Source organism: Xiphophorus hellerii, chromosome 8 (genome assembly GCF_003331165.1).
Source record: "Xiphophorus hellerii strain 12219 chromosome 8, Xiphophorus_hellerii-4.1, whole genome shotgun sequence".
NCBI classification, from domain to species: Eukaryota; Metazoa; Chordata; class Actinopteri; order Cyprinodontiformes; family Poeciliidae; genus Xiphophorus; species Xiphophorus hellerii.
This window is the reverse complement of record NC_045679.1, coordinates 27,783,810-27,804,575: the sequence shown is the minus strand read 5'-3', so window position 1 is coordinate 27,804,575 and position 20,766 is coordinate 27,783,810. Positions and strand designations below refer to the sequence as shown.

Here is a 20,766-nt window from a genome sequence, read left to right as displayed (position 1 = left end):
TATCTTCAAGTAAGTCGTCATGGATGGTGATGCTGTGGGCCAGAAGGATCTCCTGCAGGCAGTCTTGCAACCAATCAGAAGAGCCCACAGAGTTGACAGTTTAAATCAATTCATGACCTGCTTCAGCGCAGCAACATGAAATAGTGAAATAATTACATCTAGTTTTTAAAATGAAATCAATACATTTAATTGAGGCACAAATATTTAATACATTATTGAGGTATTTTTAAATTTGAATATTTATTTGAATAATTATTTCATAGGTTATTTATTTTGTGTAGTTTGTACAGAAGAGGATTAGAAAAAAAAAACAATTCTGACTTATCTTCTGAGATCTCAAAAACACTCTCTGGACCAAAAAGGAAAAATGAAAGTAAAGTCAGACTTTTGAGAATAAAGTGAGAATTATTTTTTTCTCCCAGTAATCCAAATAATCTTCTGTATATTTGACCCTCCTGAATCTCCATAATAAAGGAGATAGTGGGATGTAATTCTCTCTCAGTTGGAACAAAGGAAACCATTACTGTACTATTGTGGCTCTAACCTGAAAACTGAAGAAGTATTTCAAAGCACCAGTCAGACCAGAACACAGCTGATCTGATCTGTAGTCTAACCAGACTTCAACAAACTGCACAGGAAGACCAGACCAAACCGGACCGGACCGAACTGGGCCGACCGGCCTGCAGCACTAATAAGCATCTGTAACCGTTTCCAGGATAACACCGGATCAGGAGGGACAGAATCATTAACCGGTGCAGGGATTCAGCCGATGTGATCATTGATCAGCAGCCAGGCTCTGCAGAAAACTCCCACGAGAGCAACTGGAGATCAACATCCTGTCTACATGACGACTGGAACAACTGGAAATACTGGAGGGTTGATCAGCGGCGGAACAAAGCAGCCAGAACGCAAACATGCTGCTGGGCTGAACGGTCACACAAACCGCTTCAAACCACCTGCTTCATCTCAATCTGTTCTCACACTCAGTCAAATCTGACAGGCTGGGAAAGGTGGCGGACACAGCAGGAAGGCTGCAGCGGGCTGGAAGTGGACTTTCAGGTGGTTTTAGAGAAGGCGGACGCAGCCCGGTGAGGCCTTATCGGTTCGGTTCAGACGTCACAGACGGTTCTCTGCTCCGACAAACCAGGATAAGACAGCAGGCACCATCAGATCAAACACAATGACCTTAGAGACGGGATGGAAGAAACCCCGCTCCGCTCATCTGCTGAACGCTACTCTGGAGTTCTGAATGTTCAAGGCTTATCGGACCGATCCACACGCCAGAACTAAGACCCACGCCTCTCTGTCTCCACTTCAGTCTGCCTCAGTCTATAGAGAATCAAATCATGGCAACATTTACCAAAACAGTCTTGCCTTTGCCAAGATGGACATTTTTCTGACTTATTAGACCTTTTTTCTAGGAATTTGTTCTTATACACTAATTAACTAATCTAGTTAACTAATATAATCTAATTAACTTATCTATTACTAACAATTAAGCTAGTTAATGGTTTCAACAACTGATTTATCCGATTGATCGTTTTAGCCCTAATTGACACTTTTCCTCATCCGTCTAGATTCTATGATAGGTTCATTTCTATCAATTCATTACTGGGGTGGATTACCTAACTGATCACAGTTGTAACCTGCACAAAATAATCAGAACATATTTTATTTTGGCAGGTCAAGCAGCACACTTTAAGTTCCGGGTCGGGGGTGGACTCGGGTCCTCTTCATGACGGTTGCTGCTGTCGCTGTGGCTGGCTGCGTGTGTTGGCGTTTTCCTAAATCGCTGCAAGAACATTGCTAAATCGACTCAGATTAACACAGCCGAAGCACCACGTTGGTTGTTATGACAACTACTCGACGGTGAGTTGTTGATCCTGTCCTTTGTTTATTTTTTTTAAGTAGAAACTTGGTGGCGACACGCCCACTTGCGATTTATGTATTGGCGTTTTAAAATGGTTTTGTAGACTAAAAATCATTCTTTTCTGTTAATTATGTGGCCGAACTAAAGATATGCCCTTAAATAAGCCCTTTGATTTTGTCCTTTAGGGATATTTTTAGTTATTTTTCATTTGATTTTGTGAACGGCCAACAGAACTCTGCAGTTGGTTGGTTGCTCCGTAGTTGCGCAACAAAACCAGAAACCAATTCAATGTTTATTGAAATAGTATTTAAGTAAATTAAGTTTAATTGACTTTAGTGTCAATTAAACTCGGATAGAACTTAAAAGTGCACTTTACTTTGATATCTTACTTGACTTTACTTTGATATCTTACTTGACTTTACTTTGATATCTCGTCTGACTTTACTTGATCTGTAATATTAATGTGATTAACTTTAAACTTATTTGAATGATTCCTGACAAATATTATTTGGAATATAGCTATGTATTCTTCTGAATGTTTAGTTGTTGGATAGCAGGTTAACTCTGGTTAAATGCTAATTTTTGTTTTATGTATGACCTCGTTTAGGTCAGGTTTTTTTTTTCCCCCCCACTGTTTCCACGTCAGGATGGCGAGCTACCACCGGATCACCGCAGCTTCGCGGTAGGATGTAACTGAACCGAACTACCTCATTTTCCCGGACCTTTTTTTTTTCTCCCCCCCTCCTTTTGCTTCCCTTGGATTATGGACTAAAACCAGTTGGACTATTGTTTGGTGAACCATTAATCACCTTACCAACAAAAAGCACGGACTTGAATGAGAGAGAGAAAGACTCTTGGGGGTCATCAGGGTTTATTTATTTTTGTTGTTGTTTTTCTTGTTGTGTTTATTGTTTATATTTATAAGAAAATATTATTATCATTCAATACCTTCCTAAATATATGGAAAAATATACATGCAAATACAATAACTTAACTTTACTTTCTGTTTGTTGGTGTTTATTCACACACGGGCTCCTCAGTCGAATCATTCTGATTGCCATATCACCATTATTGGCCGTAGTCAGGCGCCTAGCCTCAATTAGCGTTACACAGTCCCTAGAAGACAAGCATCACACCTAGCAACAGCGTCAACCACACCTAGCAACGGGGTCAACCAAACCCCTCACTAAGACAGAAGTCTCTGGTCTCCTGGCTGAGATTCGCTCTCAGCAGCTGAGTGAATCGCTCTGAAGTCGGGGCTGGACTGCTTCAGATCACATCTCTCAGAGGCCCCGGTTCCCTACCAACCGTTTCTAAGTAACAGTCTACCTGTAATTTACTACAGTGACAGTTAGAACTTACATTTCTGGTAGTACTAAGGTAGATATAATTTCTGCTCCACTTCTGACCAGCACTGTTACTCTGCTATCTCTGTATCAGCTCCTCAATTTCTCCTGTATCTCCCAAATATACATCAGCCCTACAGCAGAATGGAAGCAGCTGAAAGCCTCATGTTTCTCCACATAATTGCTCTGTCCTTTGCTTGCAAGGCTAGTAGCTCCAAGCTAGTCTACAGTTAGTTTTCTCATGTTAGGAGCAGCATTCAGCATCTATGCTCCACAGATCTGGAACAAACTTCCAGAAAACTGCAGAATAGCTGAAACACTGAGTTCCTTTAAATCAAAGTTAAAAACTGAACATGTTAGAGTTGTTTTGAACCATAATAACTGGAACGTTGATCAACATATTTGATGATTCTGATGATAGCACTCGTCTAAATGTAATGTTTGGTACTGGCTCCTCACTTGTTGACTTTATGTTGTTTCTATGACTTTTGTTTTTATTTTTTTATGATGTAAATCACTTTGAGCTGCCGAAATGTGCTGTACAAATAAACTTGACGGTTTCAAATCAGGCTACTTTCACACAGCAGGTCTTGATGCTCAAATCAAGACTTTTTGATGAATGAATTAATTCCCATATGTGCAGAAGAAGGTTGACGTGCTTATCACAACAATAATGGCCGTCCAGGGATAAATTTAGAATTATTCTGCAACGGGAAGATGAAGGAAGCACAACTAATAGCAACAGAGAATAAATCCAAACTCCTGTAGAGAAGACTGTTTGGCTGTGGAGTTGAAGCCAGGAGTGATGGGATTATAATTGATAATAATAATATAGAAGTTCATAATTGTAATTTTCAGCCATCGGTCAGGTCTTGATTTACCACATCTGGCTTCTTCTGGTGCAGATTTATGATGCAATGACAGAAGTAAGATAAAATGCAACAATACGGTTCAGACGGCGAACACTTTGAAAACAATCGGATCTGTATCCAACAGATTAGATTTTTTGGGGGAGTGAAAACAAATGGAAATTGGATTGTTCGGATTTGGGTCGTTGTTCACCTGCTGTGTGAATGTAGCCTTCATGTGTGAACGACACACAAAGGGCAGGAAAAAATACTGATGAACAATCTATCACTCATTTGGCTCAGACAAGAGAAAAACTCTGTGTAGCTTTAATTAGCTCCCTGCTGTAGCAGGAAGACAGTTTGGAACGAGAAGTTAATGATTACCTATGTTGGTGATTTAATTCACGCAATCGGAGGAAATCATCAAGGTTTGTTCAAAGAATATTCTAAACCTGTCAAACCACAAATTCAAAAGTTTTAACACTGTGTATTTTTAAAGGCAGATGACAGTGCAGTGGTCAAGCTGACCAAGTGCTCTGGATGACAAGTCAGTCTGGAGACTAACGGCGTCTCCATTAAAGGAGCCCAGAACGCAGCAGCTGTTTAATGAGCTCTGGGCTCCTGGAAGTCAACTGTAGAACGGCTGCCAGCCAGAAAACACAGAGTCCACTCCTCAGCTCAGAACCCTCACACAGTCGGAGAGGGAGGCGTTGGCAGGCTTGTGTTGTGTGTTTGTATGGGTGGGGCTGGGAGTTTGGCAGTCAGGGGTGTGAGACGACCAACAGAGCGTCTTTCATTTCCTACACTATTTAAAGCTGTGAAGGTTCACTTGTTACATCCTCGTGTAACGCCTCTAATTATGGAACAGTTCTTTATGTCTGTGCCTTTGTTTACTGAAACGGACAAAACTCCACTGTTAAAGGACCAGAAGAAGAAGAAGGTTAAAGGGGCAGTGTTATGTAAAATTGATATTTTTTTAGATTTACATCATGTTATGATATTCCCTCATCAAAAGCATATCTGGAGTATTGCTTTGATTCTTTCATGCATGTTTGAGAAATCCTTTAATCTCCATGGCAACCATTCAGCTGTACACAATGCCTGGGTGGACCTAACTCCGCCTATGAGGATGAAGCCCCTGCTAAGAGCTGCAAGTTCCAAGCTTCCTAGACTCCGCCTCACAGAGCAGCCCTCTCCCACCACTCTACCATTCAGTTCCTTCAGACTAGCCAGCAGCAATTAGCAAACACCTGGTGGGCTCATTATAGGAGCTACTTCTCAGTGAAACGCAGGTAAAAACGTTAACAGAGGAGCCGTGTTGTGATGACTTCCTGAAGGCGGACTGTCAGAAAGAACAGGAGGTTTTAAAGAGACAGAGGCCCAATTTTAAGGTGTTAAATATTGTCAAATTTCTTTTAAATCATATTTAATACACACAGCATTTTTATAACAACTGAAGATAACACAGTTACTTGATTGTGCTATAAAATGACTCTATGTGCCTGGAACAGACATGATACTGGCCCTTTAAATGAGACGGATGAAATGAAATGATGAAGGGAAAGCTGAGGTCTGTGGATGATTTCCAATCTATATTTTCTGGAAAGCACCGATGAGCCAATCCAGATTGATTCCATTTAAGATCTATAATTTTACACCAACTAGTTTCAAAAGCACCTGCTGCAGGAGGCAGGAAGTGGAGCCCTGGGCAGTCCTACCTCGATACTGAAGTATCCTCGGTCCACGTAGTCTCCGAGGAACAGATAGCGGGTGTTGCTGGGTGAGCCACCCACCTCGAAAAGCTTCATCAGGTCAAAGAACTGGCCGTGGACGTCCCCACACACTGGAGACACACACACACACACACACACAGCTGGGTTCAGCTTCTCCAAACATTTAGAAAACTCGGCATCGGGTCTCAACTGAAAACCTGTGGAATCTAGGATGACCATTTCTATGCTTTGGTATTCTGCTGTCAAATGGATAACGGGAGACAAAGCATTTATTTGGAATATTTCCTATATTTGTATAAGTCAAAATTAGTTTGCAAAGGTTTCAGACAGATCTATGTTGGTGTGTGTGTGACAGAAACAAAGTGGAGTGTGTCTGAACAGACTGGAAGCTGCAGCCGGACAAGGTGGGATCATTTGCATATCAGAGATCAGTGTCTACTGGCTGAAGGAAAGGTGTAGAGTTACATGGAAGGCTTTTATTATTTCCATGAAAAAAAAAAAAAAAAGCTGGTTGGATTCTTGTTTTAACAACTAACTCCAGACAGATACATGTTTGGTTATTATACTGAGATCAAGTTTAACATGTTTGCATTATTTGCAAAGAAGGTGGAAGACTTCAGGGAATATGCTAACTGCAGAAAGCCTGAGGTCCAAGGAGGTGACATGGTGTGATCACTATTTAAATGATTACTTCATTTATTAAATAAGGGGAAGAGCCCTATCTGAACCAACCTGGTTCAGATAGTCCTTACTGTGTGGCCCTATCTGTGTCTTTGCTGCAGCAGGACCTGTCCAGAAAACTGCATAACAGCTGAAACAGTGAGTCCCTATAAATCAAAGATAAAGTCCAGCTGTTTAGCGTTGCTTTGGTTAGAAGCAAATGAAACCTTGATCAACTTATGTGAATTAGGTTTTGGAATAGGGTTTTGAATAAATTAGTAAAGTTTATACTTACTAATTAAAATGTCTGGGTTAGGCATTAATGCAGTTACTAAAATGAATGGAAGATAATACAAAGTCCTAATATGAGTAGAAATATAAACTTCTGTGTGGCCATAGAAACTATAAAGAGATTGTTCTTTTCTCCCTGCTGTCATTAGGAACCCAGCTGTTGCTATGAGACAGTAAAACATCACAGACTCTACAGCTGCTGCTACTTCAGTTGGATTAGCCCAAAACAGATTTGTTGACCACCAACAGATCTAGTTTTCAGGGCATTCATAGATACAGGAGAATGTAGGCTGGTGTACCTGTGATGGGCGCCTCCACTTCCAGCATGCATTTCTCCTTGCGCAGGATGCTGGCTCCCTCGTTGATGATCCGCAGGGCCGCTTCCTCCTCCAGCCGGCCCTCTTTCACCAGATGGGCCTTCAGCAGCTCCAGGCTGGGCTTCCCGTCCGCATACAGGTCTTTGACCGACAGGCGTGTACCGGGAGGATATGGCACCGCTGCAAACATGGTGGGGAAGAAAGGCAGGGGGGTGAGGCTCTGACGTCAACGACACAAACACACTGATAAACCCAGGGTTCACTGTGAGGACAGGACATGAGCGATGGAGCGGTTCCTGCTCGGATGCTTTACCTTACAGAGGCAGGAAGAGCTCTTACCCAAACTGAGACGCCAAGGTGAGGCAGAAAAACGCACATTCTTTTCTGGGTGGATTTCAATAAAACATCTCAACCCTTACCACATGTTGACGACAAATGTCTCTTTATAAATTTTGCTTCATTCAAGAAGTTATTTCAATGGAATTGTTCTGTGAAATGCCTGATGCCAAGGCAGCTCCGTCCTCTGAATGAGTGGGTTCTGCTGGAGGATGCAGCTCTTTAGAAATGCTTTGAAAACGGAGCTGCAACAGGAAGTATCCTCCACAAGGACACAGAGACAAAGCACCTGAATGCCACGAAGACGCTTTCAGCACAGCAGCTGCCGCAACTTCAGTTCCTCACAGTAGAAATCCGTTCTCACTCAGGCTGCATGCAGAATAGGGAAAATGGCTTCATTGCACTATGGAGCATCATTTCCCCATCGAGGGTTAGCTTCCCTCATCTACAAATGATGCCACAACACTCCTGAACACATCTCTTCAGACCACATGTACTCTGGTTTACTTTACTGCTTGGAGGTTAGCGCAGACTCAATCAAGTCCATTTTTACCACCGCTCGCCGTCGCACAGTAGAACGCTCACAGCTAGCAACATTTCTAGAAAGAGATGTGAAGAATGTCATGAAGAATTGTCCCAGAAATTAATAATATTTTTGGTGTCCATTTTTTAAGTAATATATTGTCAACAGGTTTGCCCTCTCAAAGACTAATGGAGCATTATTTTGTACAGAACAACACTGGAACTGGAAGACATTTGAAATATGCAAAACAACCAAAAACAATAAATAAAATGGGAATAAAACCAAACATAACCAAAAATAAAATGGATCATTACGGCTCTGAACAAAATTGGCCTTCAAAGAAATATTAGAATGGAAATTAGTGAGCTCATTTTAAATGATCATGCCAGCGGCAGGCTGTGAAACTGTTTTATATGCAACACCAAGCTGATAAGCTTGAGAGTCGGCTCAACCAGTTGCCTTTATAGTTGCTTTTTTTGGTCTTATTGTTACAAACTACCAAAGTGGTGAGTTAAAATGTAACAAAGGACATCTGTGTAACTCAAAGTCCAAGATATTCTTCCAGCATTTTCAACCAGAGCCGTTTGTAGTGAACACACACGGGTATGTTGAAGAACATTTTGAGAACTCTGTCTTCAAACGTCAAGGAGTTAAATATACCATAGGAACAAGTGTTACAATCACTCCCGGTCTTCCCTGATCCACTTTGAACTCTGCTCTGTTATCACCGTTCAGCAACTTTCTGCCATGTTGGGATTATCAGCAGCATTTGCATTTTACCCCAAACACAAAGCAACAGTTCTGATTTCAAACTTTCTGTACCTTAACTTTTGTACTGAAGCTGCACTGTTAGATCAGAGAAGGAGGACGGCTGAAGAGTTGCTTTTCTTTTCATCCTAAGTGTGTTTTTTTCTTCTTTTTACCGCTGTGTAGAACAGTTACTGTGATCATTTCAGGTCACATCACTCAGCACTGCTCCAGCATCAGACAGAAAGCTAAAGTCTTGTTCACACGACAAGATTTGGAAACTGCGGGCCGATTTTCCAAACCTGAGAGTTCCCACACATGACGATGTCTTTCCGAGCGGACCAGAACACTAACACACCACACATGGCAGGAATCTCTCCCAGGAGGATCGGAAGGAGAAAATTGGGACAAAAATCTTACAGCATGAACTAGAATGACTTCACCGAACTGGTTTGGTTTGTCATTGTTTCTTCTACCCAATTCTGTTCCAAAGGCACATTTCTCTCCAACTCCATCCCCTCACACCCACCCTTCAGTCACCACCTTATTTCCCATGAGCATCCATTCAGTCTGATCATTTCATTCTGATTACATCATTTCAGAGTGTCTTCTCTCCTTTCCAGGTAGAACAAAGTTCAACAATGTTTAAGTGTGAACCAGGAATGTCTGTGCTGACCACAAAGTGGCCGCTGCTGTACGTTGTCGGTGTTGGAAGTCAACGTGGTGTTCAGACGTTTTCACAGAGCTGTAATCAAGTCAATGAGCTACGACAGCATGCTGAGGCTTGACCAGACACTCTGGCAGTGCGGCGCGGTGCGGCGCCCAGAGGAAATACCAAACGGCTCGATTCCTGGAAAATACCAGTTTCACAGAGAAATCTGGCGGATCACATGGAGGAGGCAGCGGCTAAGAGATCTTTATATTTCTGCTGAAGCAGTTTTTTATTGGTACAGTGCCAGTAGAGCACACCGTTTATTGGACCCCTGACTGTAAACATACCACACCTCATCTTAGTAACCAACTAACCAATGTTGCTTTGAGAACATCGGCTCCTTCAGATCACAATGAATTTGAGGAGTTCGTCAAACTTCAGTGAGTGGGAACTGAACCTCAACTAATGCAGTGTTAATGGCAGCAGCCCATACATACCACTACCCCTCCTCCACTCTGCAGAGCTGTCTGTTCCCTGTACTAGAATCCGGCTGTGTGTAGCTGGCTGAGGGTGTGACAGCACACCAACAACAACTGCTACTGGCTTTATTCAAGACATTCCTGACACTTGATTTAATGGGATATCCATCGTTTCAATAATTATGCAAATACAAAGAGTAAAACTGAACAGAATACTGCGATCATCGTGTTTCACTGGCCGCTCATTAAAATGTCCAGCAGCTACCAGGGTGGAGTGGTACACAGAGGTCACAGTAAATAGCATGAACTCTAGTGAACAGCATACTGTTTAGTAATAGTAAACAGTGTGACATTCAAATAAGATGCCTGATAAATATGCTGATAAACCTGAGATACAGATATGGACTTTGTGACTTTGCTTTGATAAAACAGTACAAATGTAACTATGAAAATGTAGTTTGCAAAGATTTTGATACAAAATCAGTTTAATATAATTTACGACTCTTAAGTGACATTGCATGTTTGGTCAATAACTTCATTTGGAAGAGGATGTCCCCGTCTTCATGGTGAAGTTTATTATAGTGCTTAGTTCTCGTTACATAAACATCACAGTAACACTGGAAGTGGAATTTCCACCTTAACCAAATAATCTGATTCACTGTACTGTGTTGTTGTTATTTAAGAGCTAATTACAACACCTGTCTAAAGGTCAGAGTTCAGACCAGGTTAGACATTCAGCACGGTTCTGTGATGTTGGACTCAGCAGGTTGAGTCTGATAACAGTGGCAGCAAACTCACTTTGGGCCATGTCGAGATGAAAAATGTTTAGAGGGTTCATTGTGTATTAATAAAACTACCCATCAACAAACTCTTCAAATATTAATAAGTAGCAATTCCTGCATTCCACAAGTCCTTCTCAAAATTAACTATTATTAAACATCTTTCCACACTGATTTAATTTGGCACTATAGAGATAAAACAAATTTGACAGGCAGGCTGGATTTGGCCTGCGGGCCTTCAGTGTGACATGTGTGCCTTAAAAAAAAATTTGACGCCAGAACGATGTCGTTCAAGAACAGCCCAAGCAGCTTTCTTCTTCTTGCACACTGAATTCTTTCCCGCCTCAGTGACAGCCATGTACATGTTTCATTCTGTTTCTTGCTCTGCAAGTTGTGAACTGTTAAAAGATAATATCAGATTACTACTCTTTTCACTTCCGATACCGATACAAATATCTGAGGTTTAGTATCAGCCGATACTGATCCGATACTGAATCGACTTAAAATGTTTGTTTAATTAAAACAAAGAAATGTTACAAATTTATTTGATAACACTGCACCGGTAGAGCACACTTAAATACATCAATAGTTTCACAAGCTTGGTCAAACATTTAAAAACAACTCCAACCTCTTCAGCCAGAGCAATCAGGAGAACAGCAGTAAAAACCAACAATAGGCTGACTGCCTTTGTCAAACATGTAAAATTAAACTGCAACAAACCTTCGTTCAAATCGTTCAGGAAGTGCAGTTAGAAATTCTAAATATAATGCAAAATAAATAAAGCATGATGTCGCTCAGAGCACAAAGCATAGAATTAAACTGAATAGATCTACCCTGATGGATCGGACACATTGTCAAGATATCCAATGTAGAATTTTTTTTTCCAATACCAGGACTGATTCTGATATTAGTATCGGATCGGTGCACCTGTGGTATTGTCAGCCAATATCCAAAACGTTAGAAAAAATTCTAAATGCCGTCGCATACCAAAGCTTGGAATCGGAATTATTAGCTTCCTGTCGGCGCTAAACTGAACGGCTGTTTTAAAGTTTTCATTAAAGGAACCTCAACTCAAAATGAACACATGTAGTTCAAAATCTACAATAAAACTTTAGACCTGAACCTGAAAAGCAACAGGAATACATTCAATTTGCCTCCATAAAAACAGCGTGAAAACAAGTAGAACCCTGGACTGGAATATTCCACATGATTTAGAGACTAAATGAAGTTTGAGATTCCTTGAACTTTTACTATATTTGTGGAAAAAAGGTAGATTTTTAGTTGACTCAGTCTCTGAAATCTCATTTCATGAACTCAATCATCATTGTGTTCCATTAGCTGGATATAACATAAGATGTTTGGCCACTTTTTAATGTAGCAGTTTGCATTTAAAACAGGCATTGAATGGTTTTCTGTTCCATGCCGTCTAGTTTTCAGTCACTTAACTTGTTTTAAAAATGGAAGGATGCATTCAGGTTAAAACAACAATGAAGGATAAAACACTCAATCTCGTCCCCATTTCTAATCTTCAATATACACGGTTATCTCATTGTTTATTTCTCATGTTCTTATTGTTGGCAGAATATGAAAAGCTTTGAATAAAGCACATGAACTCACTGAACCATGTGTCTATTAATGGAGAGGAACTGAGCTGCTCTAAATGTGAACACCTCCCAGTTTGTCAGGAGATTTCTGCTTTTTCTAAGTAGAACATGATGGTAAACACGGTTTACACGGAGGACATAGACTGCTGACACCCCCCACACCACACAGACACACAAAAACATGTACAAATGCAATAAATGAAACCGCTTTCTAAAACAAAACTGACATTTTGTTGAAAACTGACATTACGCACACAATTCTTCTCATTCACTGGAAGAAAACTTCCCTATATATCACACACACACAGCTGGCTCTGTGGTCTAGTTTAATGAAAGCAAACCAGGTCGCACACATCCTGCCAATCATGCCGCTGGCTCCTGAACTGGTTCATCACCAGCAGGGCAGAAAGCAGTCCAGTGACGATGTGTAGATGTGCGGCCTGAACAGAGCAACCTGTGAAGCCAGCCTCAAGTCTGTAGAGGAAAATAAAAACCACAAGCGAGAGAGAAAGGCTTCATCGACCGCAGGAGGAAGTGGTAGTCAAATAATCAACGGCTGGAGGGACAGAGGAAGACTTCATCACACTGTGAGTCAATAGCTTCAGTAAAGCACTGCTCAGCTTTTGGTCTTCTTTTTAAATTGCTTTTTGTTCAGTTGGGTCCTCAATGGGCACCGTACAAACCCAGCTCACTTTAGTAGTAATCATGAACTCCACTGTGGACCACTTTTATGAACCAAGTCTTTAGACCTGATAGTCCAGTAGTCTCAGTTCCATTGGGGACCAAAGTTGCAACATTTGTTACATAATGTGAAAATGTAAAAACCCCTCCCCACCTGTGGTGGCGATGCACCAAGAACCACAGAAGGAAACAGCATGAAGACTTTACGAGTTTGTTTGAGAAGTACTTGGTTTGTTTTGGGTGCATTTACCCAGAATGCCCTGTGCTACAGACCGCTTCCTGGTATAATTTTTAGAATAATTACATCTTCTATGAGATTAACTCAAGGTGTTAATGGACTGTACAAGACTAGATATGGAATAAGTTCATGGAAAGCACTAATTTATTACTCTTTCCTCGTTTTATTATGGTCCAGGGACACATACTTGATTTTTTATTTTCAAAAAAAATCTTGCAAAATGCGGTTAAGATGTTTTTACTTTTACTTCATGTTATTCTCTATAAATCATTTACTATTTTTATGATTACAATGACATAGAAAAAGGAAAAAAAAAACTCCTTGGAAATATTTCTCTCAACACATGCGCAAATTAGCTGACAGTGTGACTGCTGCTTCAGTGACCATCTGAATGCAGCCTTACACTTCTACTGACCACCTGACCATGAACTGCAGCAGACCCCTGCTGTGATTGGCTCAGCGCTCTTCATCCAGGAAGTTGGTTATGCTTCAACTGAACCGCCTGGACGGCTGAAGTCTCCGTCTGTCAGTAGCTCTGCTCTCAGCGACGGACTCAACCCTAATGGCTCGTCTCAGAGCCAGCAAACCCCACATTCAGAGCAGAGACACACTGATGTGTTTTGCAAATTGTGTGGTTTCAGTTTTGTGGTGTGGGTTCACATTGTCAGAATATAATGATGACTGACTGCTGTAAAGAGAGCCGTGTCGTGTTTTGGTGGAAACCTGTAGACAGTGTGAAGCAGCTGCACCAAAATGGCCTCACAGGCAGGAAACTGCAGCAGCTGATAGAACTTATCTGGACCATCAGGAACTTCAACATGTTAGCTTCTGGTGTGGCGAGGGAGGCTGCAGGAAGTCCAACAGCGTTCAAGCAGCAGGACTCTGAGAAGTGAGCTGCAGGGCGGTGGTAACATGGGAGCAGAGCCTGCTCCACATTGTTAGAGGAGGATTGGGATTTCACTGTCTGGGAACCAAAACTCTGATAACGATTAGGATTTAGGGTGATATCAGTAAAGAAAGTGATCATGTTTGACATCGTTTTACCTTTTGAACCGCGCTTTTCCACAATTGCCTAAAGACAGCTCAATACATTTCAAAAATATCAAACTATTGTGCACTGCCTTCTTATACAGTAGCACTACTTTATCCAAGTGGCCACTTGAGAGACACATTTGATTATAGGCAGAATTTTTAGAGTGTTTGTGTCTGTGTGCAGCAGTCATACGCTCTGATGCTATGTGTACTGTATAGCGGAAACTTGATATCCCCTTTAAAAACGCTAAGAACTGCTTATTTTAACAATTCAACACCAAATTTACCTAAACATGCATCAATAGACAACCGTCAAACATGACAGTGTTCCTAACAAATGCTCTTGGGGGTACAGCCAATCAGCAGCACGGAAAATGAAGGACGCTCCTGGATTGGCTGCTTGGTAAACACAAGCTAATGGCTAATGCTAACATTACTCCGAGGCATTTCAGTTTCACATTTACTTAGACCTGAAACGATTAATCTGATTAATCGTGATAAATCAATTATTGAAATAATTGTTGACAAATTTAGTAATTGGTAATTGGTTGATCATTGGATGCACATACAAACTCAAACATGGCATTTACTGGAAGAATGCCACAGTCAGAGCAGCAAGTCCAAACTGTACTGATACAACATATTTAGTCTGCAAATATGTTCCACTAGCTCATATTGAGTACATTTTACTGTTCAATTATTAATTTATTAATCCAAGAAATTAATCTCCAGATCAGCCATGTACTGTATTGACGAGAAAAGCAGAAAGGTCTGAACTTTTCACATGCTGATGTTGGAAGGATTTTTTAGATGCAGATGCATCATTTGCTACATGTGATCAAGAATTCACTAAAAGAAAGCTCTTAATGTTACTTTTCTTATTTAAAAAGGAACTGTTTATTTGTATTTATAATATTTTATAAAATAGGCTAGAAGTTATATGAAAAATCTGCATAATGTGCCATAATTTTTTTTCCGCAAAAATAATTGATAGAATAAATGTTTTGGTAATCATTTATTCTATCAATAAATGTTTTAGCTTTAGCAAATGTTTTAGCATGCCACTAAAATGTTGCTCATTTTTGTGGCATGCTTATGGAATTTAACGGTTCTGGGTGTTTAAAAAAGACAAACCTCAGGCTGACTGTGAGCTCAATTAAAGGCTCTGAGCCACGACTAGCTTTTCTATTGTTCTTCAGGACAAAGTGGAAATGGGAAGCATATTAAAACTTTAAACAACTTTTGTGTCGCTGTCAGAATGTGACTGTTTGCTCAGCATGGAGGACAGCTCAAGTTTAGGCTTGTTCTTTTGTTCCTGAGGAATTTTTAACATTTACCACAGGACTCCAAACAGTACACTTTGACTATTCGTGTGAACTGTGCAATAAATTACTCATATAAACTGACTGAACATGTATGTAGAAATAATCCTTAGAAAGATTTAAACATCATTAGTTTGATGATGAGGGAATATGACCCATAACTGATGTGATGTATCTGCATTATTAACCTGTAAACAAGCCATTTCATAACATTGTGCATAAACCAGCGCAAATCTGTTTTTTGTTGCACTTGTGATTTTCATATTGAATGGTGGTAAACGGCAACAAAATGCCCACATCTATCCATCTATTGTTCATCCCATTCAGCTCAAAAATAACTTCTCTTGACTTATGGAGTGCCTCAAGGCCCAATTTTGAGACCAGATTTGTTTTCATTGTATATTCTTCCCTTTGGGTCAATTTGTCACACACACCTAAGGAGAATTTAGAGACAGGCATGTTTTTGGACAGTGGGAGGAAGCCAGAGTACCTGGAGAGAACGCACACATACACAGGGAGAACATGCAAACTCCGTGCAGAAAGACTTTGGGCCGGGAATCGAACCCAGGACCTTCTTGCTGCAAGGCAACAGTGCTACCTACTGCACCACCTTGCAGCCGGGTCAAATTATTTCACACTATAAATTTTCCTTCTTCTTGCAATTTTACTTGCCTTTAAAAGTGAGCACAGGCACATTTCGGTTAAAAATTAGACATCATTATATGTTTCAAATTAAATGATAGTAAAACAAAAATGCTGATTTTGACAGCTCTTATTGAAGGTATTAACAGTGCTTCAAGCTACTTATTTTAAAGTAGGAAAATTGAAATTGCCTTGTTTGTATTCGCAAAGCCCAGGACACTCTGGTAATGAGATTTTTTTTTTTTTATCTCAGTGGGTTTTTGTCTTCCCGGTAAAATAAAAGTTAGAGCCAAACAAGCGACTGTTACTGGTGAAGTGGTCCAGGGAGCCTAAGCCTGATCAGTCTGGCTCTTGGATAAAAACGTTGATGCCCATAGTGGGCTGTGTGAGAAACAATTGGGCCTTCAGAACTGAACCGCTGCTGGAGCGTTCCAGGAGAATATGGGGCAAACCGCTGACTGACAACACTCTCTGAAGTGGCAGAGAGAGCAAGAAGCAGCATGACTTTGCGGCTGTGTGGACGGGAACGGGTGGAAATGAGGGAAAACATGACACTTACCCCAACCTGTTGTTGCGAGGAGCCAGCTGAGCCCTGATCCCTGAACGGAGCGTCACAGAGGACACGCCCCCTGCTCCTCACTGGACGGGCCTCATCAATCATGGATGCAGAAACAATCATTACACATGGCGGGCGAGGCAAAAGGCAGGACTGATTGGATTACCATCAGTAAGTAAGCTGGAAGCTGAAAGCAGCTAACAGCAGTGATGCATCAGCGTGCCTGCCGCAGCCGTTTCCACGGCGATATCACCAGAGACAACTCTGCCGTGAGTTAGCAGAGCGCCTCCAGAAAAACTTTTCACACCCTCTAAAAGAGGTGGGCATTTAAGCGTAACATTTATCATGAATATGATTAATGGATTAATAATCACGATAAGATTTTGATTCATTGTCACGATAAACTCCAATTAATGATGTTTAAAATCCCTTCAGACTGTCTGTGTGGTCTGGATTATTATTTTAATTATTTTTATCCACCGTTTGTTCAGTAAAGGTGCATCAATAGATATCAATACATTTGAAAACATGATTAAATGCAGTTAAACTGTTTTAGTGATACAAATCTCACTTCTTCATGTGACTGTTGTCCTAAAGAAGTATTTCACAAACTCCATGTTTTTCAAGAGCAGGATTTAATTAGGCCTGTGGAATGAGCTGTGAATGATGTGCCATGTAGTCATAACCATACAGTTCTTTAAAAAAACAGCAATATCTCTCATTATCACTTTTATCATTACCAATCACCACAAAGTATCATGATAAAACTTTACGTTCATATCGCCGTCTGCTACCATCCAACTAGGGCTGGGCTATAAATGCATTTTGTCAATTAATCCAATTCTTGGTTTTTGAAGATTTAATCTTTGGTAAATCTGGATTTTTTTCCCTCCAATGCACGCTGTAGGTTTCCATGGTTCAGAGTGATGTCAGCACACACAGGGCGGCCATCTTGTTTACAGCTACTATTTATTTAGACTCTGAATTCCAGTGACGTTTATGACAGGATATTACCAGAATAAAGTGGGAATTTTATGAGACCAACATGAGAAATAGAAAGATTAAATGACGGCTGTTGAGCATCTTGTGAAGTTACACTTCGGTGTATGATTTACTCAAAATAGAAATAATCTTTAAACACATCAGCTTCAAATTATCAGCAGTAGCAAGACTTTGAAACAATTGTGCAAACAACTGAGTTTATAAAAAAAAACTTCAACATAGACTGAGGTGGCGACATCAGATCCTGATAACTGAGCTGTTTTATGGTTAAAATGCTTTTTCCTTGTAATTTTAAGAGGTGTTTTTTGTGGTTAAGTTGAGTTTTTATTCTGCTAATCTTGTGACTATGTTCTGGTAACATCAGGCTCTGAAATAAAAGCCAAATGAGAGAAAATATTTTTTGTCATTTGTAACTTATTTTTAAGGAAAAAAAAAAACTAAACAAAACTAACCCCCCAAAAATAAACAATCAATTAGAGCTTATTGTAACGATCTGATGTGATATTAAAAAATGTAACTGCAATAGTAACAAACTACACAATAATTTTCAAAGCCTAAACAGGATACAGGATTTTCAAAAAGCCTGGCCACAATTTCTCAACTTTGGGCTTTGACTAGGCTGTTGTAGCAAACCCTTCCATTTTAGGTTTGCTAAGAATAATCAATATTTCAATGTAATCAATTCGACATTAGGCATGTCACAATCTCACATTTTACTGGACGATACATTGTCACAGAAATGATTGCGATAAACGATAATATTTGGTTTTGAGATCATTTTCAAATAATATAACTAATAAATAATATATGGAAAATGTCATAATAATGCAAGTTGGCCCTCTCAATGACTATAAGCTGGAACACTGGACAGATGAAGATATTTCATATGTCCAAAATAAAATACGACAAAAACAATAAAGGGAAGAAAAAAAACATGCAACCAAATGCATAAACAAACTGGATTATGATGTCTCAGTAAACAAAACTGACCTTCGAAAAATATTCATCATCAGAATGGAAACTACTGAGGTCATTTAAATTTATCATGTCATTAATTTCTTATTGCGACAGCCTTATTCAATAACAAAAAAAGAAAAAAAAGCATAAAAGTCGATCCAGACTGAGCCCCTTTCATCTCTTAGGCCACCAAGTTGCCGAATCATCTTAAAGTAAAACACTTTTTGTTTTATTGTTCTTACTTTTTTTTTTATTAAGGTTGCAAACAACTTCACATCACCATTTGCTGAGAAGTGTGAAACCACTGCCATTTGTAGTCAAAGCAGAATAATTGTAGGAGTTCCCTGCCCCACCCCTCTGTTTCCTAAAGGAACGCCGTTCCTTTTCCTTGACTCTGATTGGCTGTACGCCCGGGAAGTGGAGGTTACCACGGTCAAGTGTGCTACCTTCTGCAGTAATGCCCAGATAGTTTCCACTATAAGTATTAGCGCATATTAAAACTCTATTAAAATAGACAGTTCTACGTGTTTTTAGTTGTCTCAAGTATTTGACAACATTATACCTAACACACATTTTCAGGTCGTTGAGTTTGCCTTAAAACAGACCCAGACGGAAGCTGACAGAACCAGCAGCTAGTCAGCGTTAGCTTGTGAGCTTTAAGGTTCAATTGTGGTCTCATCTGACAAGAGCATATTATTAATACTATTATTATTATTATTCATATTACTCACTTCCTCCAGGAAGCTACAATACTGAGATTGCAACTCAACATTGCACACGCTCAGTCATCGTAATTGTTCTGTTAATCTGACCAATCACCTTAATGTTTTGTATTTCCTTCTTTTCTGACCAATCACTGCAATTCAGCTGAATCTTGACCAATCTCATTATCCCCCTTCTAATTCAACTTCCTGTTTCCCACGGTATCTTGAAAGCCAAACCTGACAGCATGAGTGACTCTAAATGTTAATATCAGACTTTTTTTTCTGAGAGATGTTCTGAAAGATTTGCTTCTACTGTGTCTACAGTTCATCTTAACCTGGATGAGACAATATGGAATTATTCTTTTGCACTTTGACCTCTCCTCAGGACAGGATTTGATTTGTGTAAAGCTGCTCTGTCAAGAAGGACCCTGAAAATGTTCACTTTAATCACGAACCATGTTAAAATCCTGTGTCTTTTTTGGGAAGGTCATGTGCAGCGATTTCACTTTCTAGTAAGACCGGGTTATGGCAAAAATAAAACTTAAATAAACTGCAACTTTGACTTCCACATTTCAAAAAAGGTGCTGCAGAAATCAGTAATTTTAGGCCACAAAAATCACAAAGAACATCACAACCTCCTGGAGGGATCGGTGGTGAACATGGCTACGCTGTCGACTTGAGGCAAACTGCTGAAGGAACTTATTCTCTACTTCACAACTACGTGCTACTTCTTGGTAGCCTCCGAAGCCAAATAGAACATGAATCTGTCTACAAGGCAAAATGTGTTGTTTTTTCCCCCCAAGAGGTTAGAAAATCTTCCAACAGCTATAAAGCTGGTAAATATAGCAGCATATTTTCTTCTTGCCTATTTTTCTCATCTGTGTTTCTGTTCCTCTGTGACCTTCAGCATTTTGGGCAGCATCTCTGTCCAGCTGACTGATCCGCTGTCCAACTATCATAACAGCTGGAATACATTAGTCAAACAATTACTACACTCCAAACAGTTCTATGCAATATAAATATTGCACAAACTGATATTGCGATGACCAGATATTCGTGACATATTATGAAGTCTTAGTTTTCTCCTTTTCTTGTGTTAAACCAACAGTCTAAGCCTACATCTAATCAGTTCGACGCGGCATGCTGGAGTCAAAGACAGGCACACCAACTTGGGCAGATGGATATCTGCAAGTTTTTTTCACTGCAGCACTAAATGCATTTTAAATTGCCTCTCTCGTGCTCGGTCGTTGCGTCTCTCTGCCTCATTTCGCCGGGCGATGCTGCGCTCTGGGAACCAGAAGAGGCTAATTATGTGGAGCGCAACAATTAAACAGCTGCTGTGATGGAAAAAGGTGAAGGACGACCACCAGCGACTCATGAAGTCCGGAGTAATAATCAAATGAAGAGATGAAAGTAGACGTGAGAGGAGACGGAGCTAAAAGTGAGA

The 20,766-nt window shown here is 40.3% G+C and overlaps 1 protein-coding gene across 3 annotated transcripts in view; it reads right to left on the bottom strand.

The window, feature by feature from the left end:
- The window catches only part of ppp3ccb (protein phosphatase 3, catalytic subunit, gamma isozyme, b), a 34,407-nt gene that overhangs the window by 11,453 nt on the left and 2,188 nt on the right, over positions 1 to 20,766 (bottom strand). For all 3 annotated transcript variants that reach the window (XM_032569534.1, XM_032569536.1, XM_032569533.1), the window contains exons 2-3: positions 7,048 to 7,245; positions 5,783 to 5,907 (exon numbers count right to left, since the gene is read on the bottom strand). In XM_032569534.1, coding sequence (XP_032425425.1) covers positions 5,783 to 5,907; positions 7,048 to 7,245 — 323 coding nt within the window. The remainder of the gene's footprint in view (positions 1 to 5,782; positions 5,908 to 7,047; positions 7,246 to 20,766) is intronic.